Source organism: Phallusia mammillata, chromosome 5, assembly GCF_965637545.1.
Source record: "Phallusia mammillata chromosome 5, kaPhaMamm4.hap1.1, whole genome shotgun sequence".
NCBI lineage: Eukaryota > Metazoa > Chordata > Ascidiacea > Phlebobranchia > Ascidiidae > Phallusia > Phallusia mammillata.
The window spans coordinates 16,190,974-16,210,747 of NC_137256.1; the positions used below are offsets into that span (position 1 = coordinate 16,190,974).

At 38.1% G+C, this 19,774-nt stretch overlaps 3 protein-coding genes and 1 long non-coding RNA gene across 6 annotated transcripts in view; 1 reads left to right on the plus strand and 3 right to left on the minus strand.

Annotated features, from left to right (window-relative positions):
* Window positions 1–6,353, plus strand: part of LOC145228357 (uncharacterized) — a 9,833-nt gene extending 3,480 nt beyond the window's left edge. The window contains 2 exon segments of the mRNA XM_080093394.1: window positions 4,638–4,843; window positions 5,368–6,353. Coding sequence (XP_079949520.1) covers window positions 4,638–4,843; window positions 5,368–5,509 — 348 coding nt within the window. The 3' untranslated portion in view covers window positions 5,510–6,353.
* LOC145228354 (cannabinoid receptor 2-like) lies at window positions 6,117–10,340 on the minus strand. The gene is made up of 8 exons (XM_080093391.1): window positions 9,698–10,340; window positions 9,315–9,444; window positions 8,252–8,416; window positions 7,933–8,078; window positions 7,529–7,685; window positions 7,142–7,264; window positions 6,649–6,798; window positions 6,117–6,384 (listed from the first exon to the last, which is right to left on the minus strand). The coding sequence occupies exons 1-8, from the start codon at window positions 9,804–9,806 to the stop codon at window positions 6,117–6,119; spliced, it is 1,248 nt and encodes a 415-aa protein (XP_079949517.1). The 5' UTR covers window positions 9,807–10,340.
* Window positions 10,341–10,803: 463 nt separating this feature from the next.
* LOC145228355 (uncharacterized) lies at window positions 10,804–13,893 on the minus strand. The gene is made up of 3 exons (XM_080093392.1): window positions 13,424–13,893; window positions 13,188–13,328; window positions 10,804–11,870 (listed from the first exon to the last, which is right to left on the minus strand). Exons 1-3 carry the CDS (start codon window positions 13,474–13,476, stop codon window positions 11,762–11,764), a joined length of 303 nt encoding a protein of 100 aa, XP_079949518.1. The 5' UTR covers window positions 13,477–13,893; the 3' UTR covers window positions 10,804–11,761.
* Window positions 13,894–14,667: 774 nt separating this feature from the next.
* Window positions 14,668–17,960, minus strand: LOC145228356 (uncharacterized). 3 transcript variants are annotated; one of them, XR_013860063.1, is made up of 2 exons: window positions 17,667–17,960; window positions 14,668–16,608 (listed from the first exon to the last, which is right to left on the minus strand). It is a non-coding gene; the product is annotated as an uncharacterized LOC145228356 (long non-coding RNA). The 3 variants fall into 3 exon arrangements; XR_013860062.1 differs by having other exon boundaries at window positions 17,635–17,960; XR_013860064.1 differs by lacking the exon at window positions 17,667–17,960 and adding an exon at window positions 16,801–17,628.
* Window positions 17,961–19,774: the final 1,814 nt, after the last annotated feature.

Sequence of the window (19,774 nt, forward strand, 5' to 3'; positions counted from 1 at the left end):
CTGTCAATGTGTAATTGCAATTTTTTTCAACCTGTTGTCTTGGTCTAAAATACATTACTTCAGTTGCCTATGATTTCGCCATACTAAAACTTAATACATATGTTCTTGTAAGCAGAGGCAAGCACAAAATAATTGGGATTTGCTTGCACCTACATTATTAAAGTAGAAGAATAATTTGTACTAGAATAAGATTTGTAAATATACTAATAGGCATGATAAGGATCAAAGTTCAACATTTTTTTGTTTGAACTATCTACCATTTGTTTGTAAGCTTTGCAAAATTGTGCTGGAAACTTTGTATAATTATGGGTCCCCTTCCCTGAAGGGGACACATATTGATTTTACTCGAATTTGTTTTTTCTTTTTTTTCTTCCCAAAGTTTGTCCGAACCGTTTTTCCATCAAATGTTTGATGGATTTGGATGAAATTTACACAGATGGTAGATATAGGTATGTAGATGTGCATCCCACTTTGTTTTTGTTGATAACCCCAGTATTTACCCCGCTAGCCCCCTAAAATGGGTTATTTTCTGCCTAAAGTTTGTCCGACTCACTTTTCCATCAAATATTTGATGGATTTGGATGAAATTTACACAGGTGGTAGATATAGTTATGTAGATGTGCATCCCACTTGTTGTATTTACCCCGCTAGCCCCCTAAAATGTTTTTTTTTCTGCCTAGAGTTTGTCCGACTCATTTTTCCACCAAATGTTTGATGGATTTGGATGAAATTTAAACAGGTGGTAGATATAGTTATGTACATGTGCATCCCACTTTGTTTTTGTTAATAACCCCCAGTATTTACCCCGCTAGCCCCCTAAAATGGGTTATTTTCTGCCTAAAGTTTGTCTGACTCACTTTTCCATCAAATATTTGATGGATTTGGATGAAATTTACACAGGGGGTAGATATAAGCTGCAGACAGTGCACACTGTTTCGACCTATAAGGTCTCATCAGTGCAGCTGGTGACGAGAGATCGGCCGCATTGGCTAGTGTAGCCATTCAACGGCACTCCAGTTTGTTGGGAGCACAGGGTACAACCCCATGCATCACCTAGTCTGTGCGATGCCACAACTGGACATACAGCACAGATGAAACTGGCTCACAATGGCCAAGCAACTGCTTGGGAACCACAGTGAAGACTTCAATGTTCATTGTTTCATACAACAACTATGGTTTTTAAAATACAAATTTTACATTAAAACAATAAGGTTTGTGTCAAAACTTAAAATGTAAAGGACATACTTCATTGTTGGATTGCACTCCATGAAAAAGAAAAAAACAAGTTCAAAAAATAAGCATTTAACGTATACCTCCACCTTTTTTGTCATCCCTAAAAACCACACAGGCGACTAGACCTGACGTGCGATAAATATTGCAATCACAATTGTTTGTTCCTATACTGTATTATGATCATATGCTGCAGCCCCGCAGCGCTTTGGTGCGACAAAAACCTTTTTGCACAAAGCTGGCGTCACACCTAGTGGTGACATCTGTTTGAATTTTTCTGCCGAACACGCCAGCTAGCCGCGTATCAGTATGCAAATTAGCTGCTGGTCTCCGGACCGATGCGAAACGAAAAATTTACGCGTGAAAACAGCCATTCACAAGTGAGCAAACCACGTGTGCCACGGGAACACGTTTGTTTTTGTTTACCTTTTCTTCTTCGCTCTCGCGCCTTCTCCCAGGGTCAAGCACATCCACCTAGCGTGGGGAGCGACGACCCTGACTTTGCTTTTTTCCATTTCTCAACCGTATTTTGCTTGCCCCCATAGCAACCAGAGTGCGTCGTAATAGACGACACTTTGAAGCCCTCCACTGCTACTTCTGCATAGTATAGTGGTAAGTCCCACAACTTTAAATTTAGAAACAATGGTTCAAACCCCATCCCAATTACAAGCTAAAAATCGTACTGTACGTATTGTGCCCTTTCTGTCTTCCCTCTGCGTCCTCCTCCCAGGGTCAATGCACATCCGCCTTCGGCGGGGAGCCAAGACCCTGTCTTTTTGTTTTACATTTCTTAACCGTCATAACTTGCCCGCGTACTTCGTGACACCTTAGCGTGTGTATGTTTTCCATGTTTAGTGTAATTTGTTTTCTATGTCCGTGTTATACTTTGATTTCTATTTTTATTGTTTTTGTGCGTTGCATCATGCTTTTGATGCCGTGCGTCGTGACGTCACTACCTTTTTCCTTCACTTCGCGCCGCTTCTCGCAGGGCCCAAGCATATCCGCCAATGGCGGGGAGTAAAAGCCCTGGCTTTTTCCTTCTCTGTTTTAACCAACCCCGTGGGGTAACGGCACCGCGTTACCAGGCGTGACGTGCCCGAAATTCATCGGTCTGATGATTTCGTTGTTTTGTTCGTGTTTTATCATCGCATTGAGTTTTTAGTATCGCTTCGTTTATTGGCGTCACAATAAACAAAAGATCCAGTGTGCACTGTCTGCAGCTTATCATTTATTGGCTCTATATGCTTTTACATTGATACTGTGACACTGAGCCGACTTCACTGTGGTTCCCAAGCAGTTGCTTGGCCATTGTGAGCCAGTTTCATCTGTGCTGTATGTCCAGTTGTGGCATCGCACAGACTAGGTGATGCATGGGGTTGTACCCTGTGCTCCCAACAAACTGGAGTGCCGTAGAATGGCTACACTAGCCAATGCGGCCGATCTCTCGTCACCAGCTGCACTGATGAGACCTTATAGGTCGAAACAGTGTGCACTGTCTGCAGCTTATCATTTATTGGGTAGATATAGTTTTGTAGATGTGCATCCCACTTTGTTTTTGTTGATAACCCCCAGTATTTACCCCGCTAGCCCCCTAAAATGGATTATTTTCTGCCTAGAGTTTGTCCGACTCATTTTTCCATCAAATGTTTAATGGACTTGGATGAAATTTACACAGATGGTAGATATAGTAATGTAGATGTGCTTCCCACTTTGTTTTTGTTGATAACCCCAGTATTTACCCTGCTAGCCCCCTAAAATGGGTTATTTTTTTGCTGAAGTTTGTCCGAACCGTTTTTCCAACAAATGTTTGATGGATTTGGATGAAGTTTACACAGATGGTAGATATAGTTATTTAGATGTGCATACCACTTCGTTTTTGTTGATAACCCCAGTATTTACCCCGCTAGCCACCTAAAATGGGTGAGTTTGTAAACAATGTTGGAAAATTTGGATAGCGTATATAGAGTATGACATTTATAGGTGTTGATTGTTGTGTTCAACCCTGTAGCCCCAACATTTACCCCACAGGCCCCCAAAGCGTAAAACGTATTTGTATGTTACTGGGCACCACAAACAAAAAATTCTGTGGCGCAATAGTCTTACAAGGGCAACCAGTTGTATGTTACTCATTGGTGGGTTGTTCGTTGGACGTTTTTGCGTCATGGCAGTTAGGGGTTTGTTAAAGCCCTATGATGTCAGAAGCATTACTGGTTGTTGCTCAAAATACCTCTAGTGGTCGATTTTTTAAACATTGGCAGATTGGGCTGAAATTTTGCAGTACTATTGATTGAGTCATTGAGGTTTCATATTTTTTTAGTTTAGTGTCAAACCCCATTAGTAACCTTACTAGCCCCCTAAAATGGGTTAGTTTTAAAACAGTGTTGGAATTGGCTAAAATTTGGTTAGGATGTGGACTATGGTTATCTCTTGAAATGCACTATTTTTAACTTTACATGTGTGGGGACCCATGAGTTTCTGCCTGCAGAAACAACAAAGGTTATAAAAGACAATGGCTAATATGGGACCCAATACAAAATTAGCATAGGAAATATATTTATGTTTTAAATAGGTTATAGCAGGGGCGGGCAACATACAGCTCGCGACGGGATTTTGAGCGGCCCACAGACAGTTACCGGTCTTACATGATAATGTGGCCCGCGGCCACAGTCTGCCGCAATCCCCCACTACTTGCTTACTACGTCAAATTATAGTTGTAACGGACAGTAACGCTCCCCAATATCAAAAAAAACTTTCCCGCCGTTGTTACCATTGCACCATACATAACTGTCAACCTTGTGTGTGGCCTGCTGTCACGGTTTCCTTTGTTTCCATGCGTTTAGCCTCGTTAGTGTTTCAGCAGTATAAGTCTGTGGTGTATGCATTAAATTTGCTGTGGTCAATAATTACGGGTCCCTTTCCCTGAAGGGGACACATATTGATTTTACTCAATTATTATTTTTTTCTTTATTTTCAACTTTGCATGTGTGGGGACCCATGAGTTTTTGCCTGCAGAAACGACTAAGGTTATAAAAGACAATGGCTAATATGGGACCCAATACAAAATAAGCGTAGGAAATATATTAATGTTTTAAAATAGGTTATAGTGTAAATGCAACAACAAAATGTGCTAAGCCACCATTTTAGTTTTATGTTATATCAGTTAGATTGTTTGGTTTGTATTGTAATTGTGACGTTCTTGAATGTATTTGGTTTAGGCGGTCAAAAATCTGTTGTAAATCACTGGATAAATACGCGATTAATGTATCGATTCAGGAATCCGGCCTGCCAAGTACTTCATTTTCCCATATCAGGCCCGCCGACTAAAGAAGTTGCCCGCCCCTGGGTTATAGTGTAAATGCAACAACAAAATGTGCTAAGCCACCCTTCTAGTTTGTTTTTAATTGCAGAATGGTAGCGAGACCACTCATGTTGAAAGTCTGCATACAGCATTCCAAGCTTTATCAAAGTATGAACAGGTGGTTGCTGTTGGAATGAACTGTTCTGGCCCTGACCAGATTCTACCAATAGCTCTCATTGCAAAGGAATGTATGGGACAACATCAACGATTCATTGCCTATCCAAATAATGCTGTTACTTGTAGTCAAAAATTAAGGTAAGTTTTCACTCTGTGTTTCATTCGTTTTTTTTTTTCGTTTTTCGTTTTTTTCCGGTGAAGTTTGTCCATGCACTTTTGGCATGAAATCTTTGGTGGATTTAGATTAAACTTTTACAGATGGTAGATATGGTCATGTAGATCTGCTTCGTTTAAGTTAATAACTCTAGTATTTATCCCGCTAGCCCCAAAATTGTAAAACGTTACACATGTTTTAATTGCTTGGTCAACGTTTTCACACATAGAAGTTAAGGGGGTGTAAACAGCCTTATGATGTCAGAAGCGTTAACGAGTGTTACTAAAAACACATCTAGCAGTCAGATTTTTAAACATTGGCCAATTTGGATAAACTTTTACAGGACTGCTCGTTGGGTCATTGTGGTTTCATATATTATACTTTTCATCAGTTACTCATCTAGCCCAGTGGTTCCCAACCTTTTTTTTGACTTGGCTTAAGCAAGTCATTTTTATTACAAAACTATTACAACAACCTAAAGTTATTTTTTTGTTTATGGTTCTTTCAGGTTGCCATGGGATTGTATCAAGGATATTCCTTCATGGTTGGACACAGGTGTGTTTTCATGGATTGGTGGCTGTTGCAGGTTAACCCCCGACCATATCCAAAAATTAAAACAGGTAGTTCGGTAATGGGAATCTAAAAACTGAAATTTAGTCCATTATTGTATTGTTTGCTGGATATCTGTTGTTCTTCAGTATTCTTTAATTTTACAGTAGTTTGTTGTTGCAGCTGTGGTTTACCTGCTACTTTAAACATTCAAAATAGCAAATAGTATGTGTTCTTTTCAAAGTTGACACATTTTGTTTTTGTTTGCTTTGTTTCTTTATTATGTGTGCTTTTTTGGCCATAATTTGAGTGAAATCTGCCTTTTCAAGTTCTTCAAATGGTTTGTGTTTTACTTACAGATTGCAAATCTTGTATTTCCTTTTTTTGGTGAACAATGAAATTTATTTTAAAAATGAATAAACAGAAAAATGCAACTCTTACAGAACACTTTCTAATAGGCATAAATATTTGAATTATAGTTTGCAGGAAACAAAAACAAATACATGTTAAAAAAGCGATGTCATATTTTTTTATGATTGCTGTTTGCCACTTCCAGGTACTTGAATCGTATGTTGGTAAATTTACTGACATTTGAAACAATTATGTACAGCCAAATCATTCCACATGTTTTCATTCCAAGTCCAACAGTTGGCAGTGACCCAGAACAATCACCCTCTGCATTCGAGATTGGCCTTTAAAGTTCTGAACTCAAAGTCCGTCTTCACTTCCGCTGCAGAAACTGCTACGGACCGATGACGTGGCGTCTTGTTGACCAGGGACGTTCAGCAGATTGGATTTGGGATGACCCTTTGCCGTGGTGCGCGTGGCGGAATTACTTGTCAAAAAAGACGTATGTGCAGTTGTACTGTTTACTATGTTGTGCAAGGCATGGCTTCGGCCTCCCGAACTGCCAACCCCGGGTTGAACCGAATGGCTTAATTTAAACATCTTATTTCTCTTTTCGAGATCGAGGCACCTGCAAGAAAAATATAGATATAAATTGCAAAGTGGCGAGGCAGGAAAGAATGCCGTTTTATCTACACCCTGTCAAGTTTTTTTCCAAGGAAGATTATTTTCAAAGACTCAATGACAATTTGCAACGAAATTCACTGTTTTACTCAGATTTGCTTTTTTCAACTCTTAGTTTGATAAACAGTTCACGTTTTCAAAGATGCCATTCAAGGGCGTCAATCACTTTAAGATTACCCAACTATGACAGGTTAAACAGCAACATCCGTACTTGCAAAACCAGCCGACCAACACCTTGCGGCACGATTGTAGTTTAATAGCATATAGCCACGGGTTGATCAGCGAATTTAGGAGGGCCGGCATCGAACTTAGATCAAATACGTCATCTGATATAATAACTCCAGGCTGCGTGGAGTCAATTCTGCAAAGGAAGTTGTACAGGATGACCACATACAATACGGGGTGACCACTGGTCATAAGCCACTGCGCGGCAGCGCTATGGAAATTTAATGCACGTCATAACAGTTAGATATAAAAAAATAGTTGTTGGTGCTCCTTTACAACTTTATACTGATCAGAAAAATAGTTTTAACAAAATTTCCAGTTTTTGAAAATATGTTATGTCTTTCATCGGGTATGCAATTAGGCTACGCATGTTACAAGCAAATGCTGATTGATTGTTATTAGCTTACGCCGCGGTATGTTTGTATTTTCCGTGGATAAGAGTATAAACAGACGGAAATAGATAAAAAGCTGTGGCTTACCCTAGTAGAATAACTGACGGAAGCCAACACACGAGAAATACGATAAAAACGGTTGCCATGAATGTTGCTAATTCCTTTTCATCCTTTTTCGACTTTTTGGAGGTTCTGCTTCTTGCCATACGACTATAAGGTAAACAGTTATTAGTTGAGTTTGTAGGCCACAATATTCAACATTCTAAATTTTTTTTATAGCTTTTCAATTTTTAAGCTGCTGACGTAATAAACGCCAAGTAAATGCAAACTAAAGTAAACTTAAACAATCCAGCAAACATATTGATCTACTCAAGATTCTTTTTATGTAACTTATTGAAGAAGGCGATTTTGCCCCACCTTGTTTTATAAACCATCGCATTTTTCAAAAAGTGTTTTTGCAAGTGCTTGGCTTACTTGAAATGGCGTTTTACTTTCGCAAAAACAGCAGCATTGCAGAAAGTGATTCCACAAGCCAGAACAACAAAAATGCCAATGGAAGTCATCACGTAACTGTTGGTAGTTGGCGGAAAGAGCCTAGAGCAGCTTGAGTGGGGACAGTTTGGTGTACCATCTACAATGTAACAGGAAATAAAAGTTTAGTGGAAATCGTGACCAACAACATTGGCCAGGCCCATCTGCATTAAGTTTTCTTGAAACGTTATACTCTGGACTTCATCCATTGCAATTTAATTTTGATGATTGGCATTGGTGATTGGCACAAGTTGATATTTTGTTGCAATAAGTTATAACACGCTATCAGTTTGTCAGCGATGTTACATATTTATTTAACAATAATGTTGTTAATGTTTAAATCTTACCCAAAGTTGCTGTTTCACAAACGCAGTATTGTAAGCAATTCCAACCCGAGATTGGAATCACCACAAAGAGGAGTCCAATCAACCACACCAAGACAACCAGCATTATTGAGCGGGGTCGGGTAACCACTTTGTCGTGATCTAACGGACTAAAACAGGAAAAATAGCTTCAAAACCTGAGGCAAATTCCCACAAACAAATAATTATGTTACTAAAATGTTGTTACTTACAGAAAACAGAAATTAATTTAGTTTTTAATAATCCTATGGCATGCTTTCTATTAAACTAGAGCATTTTTCTTTGTAAAACTCATGATCCTTACTAAGTCACAGATATGAATCGGTCCATAGAAATGAGCTGCAGGCTGGCTATTGAAACGACAAGTGAAGCAATGATTGAGGACTTCCGAAAGGTCCAGGTACCTGTTTCTTCGTTATCCAACGACAATAGGTCATTGAAAAGAAATGAGTAGAAAAACACGACACCGCTGCAAATGAAAACAAAGGGAGTGACGTTTCGACGGTTTTTCTATGTTTGGCCGCATCCAAAATCGCCAAAACACGAACGCGGTACGAATTGTATTATATGCCTACTTTGACTTAGTGCTACTTTGTAATTGACAACCTGGAATTTTTGTACTTTTATTGCATGAAATAGTCAATTTATTGTGAGTAAATGTTGTTCTAAAACAGTGGTTCTCAAAGTATGGGTCGCGACCCAAACATGGGTCGCGCAGGGTAAAAAAGTGGGTCGCGCTATGGTGATTCAATTCTGCCCAAACGAACAATTACTGCATTAAGTAAACACAAACGAATTTACTTAATGCAGTAGTAGTAAAGTCCCCTCACTCGACCACGTTGTACAGAAAAATGAACTAATCATTGCAACATACTGACAATAGCCTTCCAATTTTACTGTGGCAATTGTTACGTCATAGCACGGGGAATAGAAGTTAATCATACGAAACTGAACGTGGAGATGTAACAGTTAGCGTTTGAGGATGAGTAAGTATTCGTACAAGGAAACATTTTTAGATTTGGGGTTCACTTCTATTAATGATCATGGTGCTGCAAAGCCACAATGTGTGTTGTGTTATGTAGAATGTCGAATCGAACTCGTTAAACCTGCAGTCATTTTGACATGGGCAGACTCCTTTGCGGCGACCACGTGGTCTCGAAATTGTTACATTTTTTGATATTTGAAGCTTGTGTCGTGACATGTTCATAAAACTCAGATTTGGGTCGCGGTCAAAAAAGTTTGAGAACCACTGTTCTAAAACATACAGACGTGCCCAATTGGGCTAAATTGATTCACTGTAATTACAATGTACTGTACGAAATAAAAGCACCGCTTAGCTTGCGAAGTTTTACAAAGGTGGCAATTACCTTAAAAGATCGCTCACAGCCAAACTTTGAATAAATATGTAGAGGACCATTTTGGGATGTCGTCGTCGCGAAGCAATAGCGGCAAGAACCAGCACATTTTCAACAATGATAATAAGGGAGATAAATGTGCCTGGATTAAAAGATAATGCACAATACTTAATATCTGGGGTTTGTTGATTGTTATTTGTTATTACAGTCGTAATTTAGTTAAGTAACTGCTTGAAAAATAACATGATTACTCAAAACAAATGACTCCTTTTTTGCCACAACGAAAAGAGGACCACTACGTATTTGCACCAACTACGACATATAGGCTACAATAACCTTAGGCGTCGGTGATCTTGAATTCAAAAAATGTTTCACCCAGAACTGCTAGAACTTACCGACAACATGAATTGCGTTTCCTTCACTAAGTTTGCATTGGACGGCGCCAGTGCTGTTATAGCTGCTGTTTTCCACTTGAGATATACTTGTAGTGACTTGTGCACTCATGGTTTAACTATAAGTTTATCACACACAGAAATGCGAACACTTGAAAGAATGACATACAACAAGGTTAGGCTCAATCTTTAACCGTTCATGAAAGGAGGAGTCTTGCGAAAATTGGACCCCTTCCCTTCCTAGTAGTAGAGTTGTCGCTTCGTGATTTCTCGGTTGCTATCCTGTTTTGTAACGCGTAAAACTACGGAACTGCGCATTACTTATCCTGTCAATGAACGACCGATACAAAGCGCAAGAGACAACAGGGTTTGGCAAAAAAAAAAAAAATACATACGATTACACACTTTTACATCATAATTTATTGCGCCATATTCTTCAGTTTGAGAATATTTCTCTTGTGTGCTCTATTGTCCACAAGGCTATAGGCTATTTATTTTGGAGAAAAGACCACATGTTACACTTGAACCAGAAGTAGCAGTATCGGTTCCTCACCTGTGTCTTATTTTACACACAACACCATTTCTTTACTGTACCTGTTATAATAATTTCGCAATTAAACCGTGTATATATAGCACCGTTGATCAGCACTTTCATTGTAAAACGCAGAAATGTAAATATTGACACTTGCCCTTGAATAGACTCAAGCTAAGGTGTCGGCTGACTACAGTTATAATCGGGTCTGTTAACCAGTGCCTGCTGAACCGTGGTGAGACTACTTTTCCGCGAGTCGCAGTCTGACTGAATGACTGGTTTCGGCGCTTGTATGTGCATGTGGTGACCTCATCGTCGTCGAAAAAAATCCCAAGCTAAGCAGAACAATAGCGGAAATCGAAGGTTCATTTGCTTTTTTCTGCACATATAAGCCGGGTTTTTGCTAACAAATTCTCGGTATCTTCATAAATACTAGGGCAAATTTATTCTTAAGCCTATTTATGATATTAGCCGGATATCACCTTTGTCCCCCTATAAATTAGCATTTGTAGTTTGTTCCTTGCACATTTTTAGCGAAGAAAAGACTTTACAAAATCAAAATTAAATAGAAAGCGTTGATATCTGATGTTAATCATATTTGTCCGCGTTTTCAGTCAGTGTGTACATGCGAAAACACATGAAAGGTAAACAGTACATTGCTTTTGTGATCGTCATAAGACAGATATTTCGCAAAACGTTAGCAGGCCTACACCAACGTAGTTTAACAGCGGCTGTTAAATGACACTCCCGTTTAAACAATGCCCACTTTTAAGCGTTCCGCTTTAGAAACCTACGCAGAGATAAGTGGTCTTGTACAGGTAAATAGATATTTGTCAAAGTCTACATAAAACATGTAATACATAGCTTTACATAGATTTTGATGTTTGTCTTCTACTGCCACTTGGTAAGGTGGGAATAGCATTTGTCGCATCGTAATTTTTTTCTCCCAAAAGATAACATTTTCAACATTCTTGCCAGTTACTCAAGCGTTGTGTAATTATCCACAAAAAACACACAAAAACAACACTGCGACTAAAGTCACTTTTCTAATCTGTGTACAAATCTAGACTAAAACCAATTGATTCCAAGCAAACAAAAACGAATTTTGTTATGAATCCTGGTTGTGTATATCAGTGAAGATGACATAATAATTATTCAAAACGTGCATCATATAGTGCAATACGGAGGGTGTGCGTGACCCTTATCATGACACTATAGTAACATTTTCGAATTAATCATTAGATCGCGGCAGATGGAAGTTCCCCGGAAGAAGAGTTGAAGATAAAACAGTTGCGTAGCGTCATAAAAAAACACGCCAGTGTCATGGATAAGTTAAATAAGAATCTGATAAAATTGTTCTATCGCCTGGGGCATGTCCTTGTGTAGCCAGTCGTTCGACTTTATGCTTGTTGCTAAATAAATTGGCGTATGTTGTTGACATGTAATTGACAACAAACACTGAACAGCGGTAAAAAAATACACTTAAAGTTATGCAAAATGCTTCAAACATTTCTGGTTGTGTATGGGTACATTTGTTAGTAGGGCTGGTAGAACTTGGGTGCATTCAGAAGCATGTAATCCATCCTTTCTTGGTAGTCACTGTTCCAGAAGGGATTTATTTGGATTTTCATTGTCCAATCCAATCTAAAATGGCACAAAAATAGTAAATTAATTGTTTTTATTGTCCAACATAACCGTGAAAGTCTTTATTTGACTCAAAAGTGACCAAAGTTTTGTTCACAGGGGGATACATAACTTAGTCAGAACTTTAAGCTTTTGGATAAAAGATGAAGCCAAATAAATGCAGTTAATTAAAGTTAAAATACGAAACAGGTCGGAGGCACGTATCAGCCAAGAGTCTTAGGCTATATTAACTTATAGGCTATATAATATATAGCCTATATTACTTCGTATTACACACGTTTTATTAAACAAATTTATATACTGTCAGGTATTGAATGAATTAAGTTTGCGGTTGTGATTTGATGCCTCCTTGATTTAATCAATTACTTTAAAGCCAGATATCAAATATAGCGTTTAACAAAAATGTCTATTTGTAAGCAGTGTTCGTTTTGTACCCCGGGTGGAATTTGAACTAAAGGTGGTGCAGGTTATTTGGACCGTGTAGTAAATCGATTCGCGGAGTTTAATTTAGCCATAGAAACCACTTGGTATCTGCGTCCAATATTTCTAAATTTGAGAAAGTTTTTGCCAAAATAGGAAGATTTTATAATGCCACGCTGTGTTCAACACAAAATACGCAATTGAACATCAATGCCCCTGGGTCGAGTTTTGTGGTTTAATAAGCAACGTAAACTGAATGCCTTCTTTCGAATTTAATATGCCACAGCTCAATGTTGACATATGTGTTTCATTATAAATAGAGTAACCTTTAAATTAGGCCTATTGAGAGAAGCTAAATTCTCGACTAATTAAAGATTATAGCAATGGCATTACTGTCGTTGAAAGAACCTTTAAAATAGATGGATATTCAACGTGGGAAAATAGGCTGGGAAACGACACAACATTATTAGACAGCGGATATCCCGTACCAATGTGTGTCGGCGAGTATAAAATTTTAAGTGTGAAATACAATTAGGTTAAATACACCGTGATTTTTAATAGCGTTGTTTAACGCGTGCTGTTTCCATTCAGCACACAAGCTCATCACCAAAAACAAAAACATGAAATAATAACAGTTTCTTGATTTGTCATTAAAATGTGAAACCGAAACGATCTTGAAACTGACATTTACACTGGTCGGTTGAAACATATTGGCTACGTGACGTCACAACGACAACATTTTTTCACCTAACAAGGAAAAAGGTTGGTGACCTTGAACCACACGTAGCAGAACGCTGCCTATTGGACCAAAATCGATTATTGCTCTGCGTGGTGTCATCAACATATTTGAACGGTGGTGCGACAACGAGCACAAACATGTCAATCTGTTGCGGATACCTTTCAAATCCACCAGGAATATATTTCCAGTATCTATCGAATTCGTTGAGGGCACTTGATATTACTTGATCATGAAGTCGATCTCGCGAATGTTCGTTGCTACCGTACATTACACCACGTGCTTGAATGCTGTCCAAAAACCTTTACAAGAGAACGCCGTTGAAAAAATTTAGTTGTGTATTGGCCGCAAGTTACGACAGGTTTGGTCTATCTTTTATGAAGTGTCTATTACGTACCTCTGAAAACCTTCCTCGCTCGCAAAGGCACCGTCTCTATAGGCTGAAGCCATTTTTATCGTTTAGCAGCAGCAAGCAAAACGCAGACCCTAAACAACAGTCTACGGAGAAAAGAGAAACTCTTTTACAACACCATTTCTGTCAATATTTGCCTAGAACATCGACTGGTACGTTGACTAGAACATTGCCTAAACCAACCTTACTTCAGCCTACATGGATACCGCCCAATGTTTATTAATCTGGCCCTTTGGCCCGTCACCTATTGTAATCTTTTGTCACGTGCCTAAGTCAAACAAGCTGTCCTTCCCGCCCACGTGACCTCGCAAGATTCTACCGAGCGTAATACGTCCTTGAAACAGCGAAAAGCGATATCTTATTACAAAGGAATGGGTCGTGTATCAATTTTCTCGTGTCACTAGCGCAATCTAACTTGTTTTTCGTACACATTAAGTTCAAATATAATGGTTGGCGAAAACTGGTAAAATTTGAAAAACAATTTTAAGAAGGATTTGACTTTGTAGTAACAACCAATTAAATTTAATTAATGTAAAAAGCATGATAACAAAAGTTTCGGCCATTTCGCGTTATTATATCGGCAAGTTCGCTGTTGTTGTTTAGCGGCACATTTGGCTGTTTGAACAAGCAAATGTTTATTGTAGTTATAAGGGACTGTCCGCTGAACAAGACATTAACCAGTTCTTTGCATTAACAATACATCCCGTTTCCATGGTCGTCGGTCTGATTGGACTTATTTTAAATTGTGGTCCGATCGGACGAGCAGCAACTACGTTACGTTTGGCGAAACATTACGTACAATAAGCCATACATTGGCAACAACTATCCAAACAAAAAAGGCCCGATCGGACCTCCCTGCGAGAAGATCCACTAAAACGTTTTTTCGCGTCCGATCGAACGAAAAAACGGAATAGTCCGAACGCATGAACGGCCCGATATTTGTTTGTCCAGATCAGCGCATAGGCCACTACAACTTCTCTCCTTGTTGAAAATTTTACTTGTATTATTGCATTTAGATGTGTGTGTATTTGTTTAAGGCGAAAGATTGTGGGTCGAACAATAACATTTGTCCAATATCCACACAAGCGCCCAAATAATAGCTTTGTTCCAATCCAAGTGGTTTTAAGATCTGATACTGTTGCTTAATTATGTCGATTTTTTGTGTTTCAAGACTTTCTGCCACATACATAACAGGTTCAGAGCCCAAAATAAAAAACAACTCTTTACAATCTGTAGATGACAAACACACTGTTTACTTCTACCAATTGTCAAAGGTCACACTTTCATGAAAAACAGTTTAATGATGTAGCACCAAACAACTTTTCCACCCCAAAACATAAAGCCTAAAACTAATAAAATTCAAATATTAGGCATTCCACAAATGGCCACATAAAAGATATTAAACCATTCGCTCGCTGAAATAGGGTAGTGAAAATAACTAAAGAAGTGCAAACAATTTACCAAAGCAAACAACCATAACAAAGTACAGGGATTGGTAAGAATTTCCTGCTGTGAAAAGGAAATACACCAAAATATCACTTGTAATAAAGTACATACGCCAACTCCACAACTTATTCATTGAGACAACATGCTGACAAACATAGTGATAAGCAAAAATAAAAGGTTCTCCAGCAATCCTAAAAACAGTCCAAATGTAAAGCAGTGGTACAAGCACAAATATGAAAGCAACATCCTCAGGTAAAAATGGAACAAACATTGGTAGATAGCTAACGAATGAGTAACTTTTATAGCAGATGAACACAAAAAATGTTGGCACTGATGATATTATAAAAGAAAACATCAGTATTTTGGATGTAATTACAAATGATCCAAGAAGAAAAAGCACAACTATAAGAAATTTTATATTAAATAATCTACCAAATATATTTTTCCTGAGTTCTGCATGTTTGTTAAACCTTCGTCGCAAGTATTGTGAAAACTGCCCTCATAATGTTGGCAAAAATTCTTAGTCTCTTCTGTTCATTCAATGGCTTTACTTTTTTCCAAATAAGTCAAAGCACTTTTGTGATTGCCAAGCACACGAAAACAATAGGCTAAATTGCTGTAACTTTTACGAACAGCTAGGGATGTAGACTGTTAATATTGTAATCTCATTGCAATCTCTTTTTAAAGTATTTTTTCAGCATGACCAAAGTCTTGACAAGACGATTCTGCTTGTTTAGTTCTGATTGATACAGATTTGAAAGAAAGAAAACAAGCTTTGCCACAACTTCTAAAAAAAGCTTCATTGTCATTCAGATCATCAGCAACACCATAGTATCCATTATTTTGCCAAAAAAGTCAAGAATGTGTAGCATTTTAGGATTAAGACGAAAAGCGTTGGTTCTCTTTATTCTGGTCATAAAACCAGGAAAAACCTGTTTGTGTGTAATTTTTACAACTTTTAATATCAAACTCAGTGAAAGTAAGTTGTTGGAAATCATGGACTATTTGAAAGAAATTAATAAGGACAGATCGTTTGACAAATTTGAGTATGTCATTTCTGCATTTAATGTCTCCTTGTTTATGTATTTGAGAGTAAAATTGCAGTCTAACAGCACATGCATTGTCCAAAGCTAAAAGCATTTTTCTGCCAAATCAGATGACAATTTCTCTGCATTCATAAGTTGGTGTAAAAAATCAACAGAAGAACATGCTTCAATTTTGTTTTCTGCCCAAAGCAACCACAAAAACGGTCATACCCTGATAAAAAAATGTTTAATGTTAACAGCATTAGGACTTGACAAGCTAAACAGAATGTGTATGGGGTGGAAATGTTGCAAATCTTCTGTGACAATAATTTGAATTTGTCTGATTGAGTTGATGCTTGTAAAAGCAGCATCCGCTTCTTTACAAAATACTTCATAGACAGACGTAGAACTACAAACAAACATGCATTTGCTAACACATCTGCCAAATGATAGCCATTTTTCAGGGCCTCACTGTTTTCTAAATATTTTGCCATTTCTGATGTGGGTTTAATTTATTCAATTTTCCATGGCTTGATTGGAGTACCAGAAAATCCCAATGGAAACTTACATGTAAATGGTATCATCTCATCAAGGAAATACCTTTTGGTGTAAATCATAAAACCAATCATCTGTCCCATGATCATTTATGCAATGCAAGGAAACATCACTAGGACCAATTGAAAAATTACTGCCAGCCACCTAAAATACGAAAGAATGTCATGAAAATTTCTGTGTACACCTCCAGCTAAAACAGAGATGTGTTCAAAATCAGAATAGGGTGTAATTTATTTTCTGGCAAAAGATCCCATTTTTACCAGGGCATATTTACAAGGTGGCTGGCGTCTAATCTTCACACAGTAGTCCATTACATTTTTCATTATTGTCACATACCTTTTATGAATTTCATCATTCAGTTGTATAAAATAGTAAAATTGTTTTTGCATAGTTTTGTAGAGCCAAACCCCTAACGTTTAGCAACCCTACCAGATTGGAAAGAATGGCCTGCGCGGAGGATTTATCCTCTTTATCCCCGGCTTTTTACGTGTAATCCGCGCAAAAAATGTTGTCCGCACAACTTAGCACAGCTTTCATAGGTAACTATAATAAACTTTCTTTAAAATTTTATATTTTCGTTGCACAATGAAGTTCTACGTCGACACAAGCCTTATTTCGCGAACAATCCTCGTAAATTAGTCAAGCACATCGAAACTTGCCGATCGTCACGCTTGAAATAACATTTCTAATTCGCTAACGTAGTCGTTAAAAGTACATTTGTCTGCATTTTTAGGACGTAGTTTGACTATTAAAGTGACTGTCGGCTGGGTGAGTTACACAAAATAATGTTTTTTTATGACAAATAATTAAAAACAGTTAAGAGCAGTTTGGCAATGGCAATTATTAACTATCCCCACGAAACAAATCAGCAAAATGTTTGAATCGTTATGAAAATAAAAAATTGTACAATCTTATCTGCTGCGTGCGCAGTAGAGCAAAGCTGAAGATTCGTCGTGTTTATTACTTCATTTAGCTGTTCTTTTTGTCGGCTGGATAGTCTTGCAGGCGTTACATACAAATTGCGTTAATCGTTAAATCCACCTGTCAATCAAAAGTCTTTCAATCCGCGCAGAAAATTGCAATTCCGCGCAATTATTTTAACGAAACAAATATCCTTCGCGCAAAAATAAAACTTTCCAATCTGGCAACCCTATAGCCGTGTGTACAAACTTTCTCATTTCAGAGTCCTCCTTAAAAATAACCTTTGAAATTGTCATGCTGTTTCTCAGCTTCAGCAAGGTCAAGTACATGTGTGAGCAAAGTTCATCAAGATCATGTTGTATTTCAAGTTTCAACCACATTATGAGGATCTCTTAAGTCTTAACAATGCTGTATTTAACAGAACTGTGCCTCTACTAAGTGCAATTTTTTCTCTTCGGTCTAATTCCTCACTGTTACTCATTTGATGGTAAATTTTTGCCAGCTCATGATGAACCCCGGTTGATTCCAAGCAAATTTTACCGCAGCAAAAGTAAACACAGACATGCTTTGGCGGGTATTAGTCATGCGTGACTGATTTCGTTGTTTTTTTAAGTACCGGTACCGGACACACATAATTTAAGTACCGTACACACGTAATTTCTGTACATATATTATTTGTGACATATTCCCATAGATTACTACAGTATTAGATTACAGTAGGCTACATGGTTTTTTTTAAATCGCGCCTGTTCTTGCTTTACAGCCGTTGTTGATCCGATCGGACTTTTCCGATTTTTCTATCCTTTAAACGCAAAATGGCATACCGGTAGCATTTTTTAGGTTTAAGCCAGCACAGTCCGAAATTAGAATAAAATTTTTTGTCAGTAAATAATTTTCGAAAATACTCCCAATTTTCACGGTAAAACATAAAGGAGTAGGCTACCCGTATTTGTAAGCTTTATTGACAGCTAACAAAGCTTTGTTCAAAGGGACCCATAATACTAATAATGGTAATGCTAATGTTAAATAAGATTATACTCCAAAATAGTGAACTAAAGCATAGCTTACCATACGCTGTGTGGCTGCTTTTCTTGCAGCTGCTCTCATTGGCATGTCTTGCTGAAGAATATGAATACATGGGATGGCATTTGACTTTAACGACTTTTGCCACCTACTGTAATTTATTGGTGCAACTTTCATCTAGAAAATAACTTCTACAGAGAACACTACATTTTGTTGGCCCCTTTCACTTTCTCAACTCACTCGTAGCAGGCGATCGCCTGCTGTATAGTCTTGACAACTACTGTGGCGCAATTGAACTGTTTTGGATCTTGGATACGAACTGTATTTAATTGTTGTCATTTGCTGAATTCGTGCACTGTTCTTGCACCTTCATCGCCATAATATAACACTGAAACCCACAGTTTGTGCAGTCTAGAGCAGTGGTCGGCAACCGCCGGTCCGATGCCCGGTGCCGGTCCGCGAGGTGTTCGTTACCGGGCCGTATACTTTTTCAGGTCAAACGCTTTGTAACATTTTCCCCGTGCATCCCGGGGAAGGTAAACTAATTTAAGCGTTTTTATTGCTAAATATTTGCAGTTTTTCCAAGGCCGGTCCGCGATCAAATTTCAGGTTCAAAACCGGTCCGCAGTGTAGAAAAGGTTGCCGACCCCTGGTCTTGAGGGCAGTTGTGAATTACTGACTCATTGTACCTGATGATGGTACCGACGAAGACGCTAGCCTAGGTTTGCCTAAAGTGAGCTTAGGCCGTGACTAGTCTAAAATTTGGGACGTCACATAATTTCTGAACACCATCAGCCCAACAAAGCGTTTGGAAATATTGAACTGGACCGGTAATATTATTAACTGTTTTAGTAACTCAAAGATACGCGGTTATAAAGCTCAATGAATGTTTGGTAGATCAAAAACTTTAGTTAAATAATTTTCTTACTTTCCACAGAATTTCTGTTAGTTTGCAAAATTACGCGTAATAGTTATCCACAGGCAATTTGTGATCACAGACAAGACAAAAAACATCAGGATTGTGCGCAAACAATTGCATTTTTCGATTAATTAATGTGATTAAATAAAAAAACAGCAATGAAGACTTCTATCTTACTTTGATTTCGATTTATTAGAACGATCTCACATCAAAATACGGTTGTAGAAATACTTCAAACTTTTAGCGCTCCCCGCGAAATTGCTTTAGGGACCCCGCTGAGTTGCGGACCTAAGTTTGAGAACGGTTGATGGTCCGCATGAACATAGACTGGCCCCCAAAACATATGGCTTAAAATCTAAAATTGCGCTGTATTTGCCAAATATTTATGACATAAACTTTAGCAATATTGTTACACTTATAAAAACGAATTTTTGACATCATCGTATT

What these genes read in the sequence shown, in the direction of transcription:
- LOC145228354 (XM_080093391.1), bottom strand. Translation starts at nt 9,806, where the DNA reads ATGAGTGCACAAGTCACTACAAGTATATCTCAAGTGGAAAACAGCAGC. An exon ending in CGATTCATATCTGTGACTTA is followed by an intron (nt 8,079 to 8,251) that starts GTAAGGATCATG and finishes TTCCTGTTTTAG; the next exon opens with TCCGTTAGATCACGACAAAG. An exon ending in CCGTCAGTTATTCTACTAGG is followed by an intron (nt 6,799 to 7,141) that starts GTAAGCCACAGC and finishes CTTCCTTTGCAG; the next exon opens with AATTGACTCCACGCAGCCTG.
- LOC145228355 (XM_080093392.1), bottom strand. Translation starts at nt 13,476, where the DNA reads ATGGCTTCAGCCTATAGAGACGGTGCCTTTGCGAGCGAGGAAGGTTTT. An exon ending in AGCGAGGAAGGTTTTCAGAG is followed by an intron (nt 13,329 to 13,423) that starts GTACGTAATAGA and finishes TCTCTTGTAAAG; the next exon opens with GTTTTTGGACAGCATTCAAG. An exon ending in ATTCCTGGTGGATTTGAAAG is followed by an intron (nt 11,871 to 13,187) that starts GTATCCGCAACA and finishes GTGCCATTTTAG; the next exon opens with ATTGGATTGGACAATGAAAA.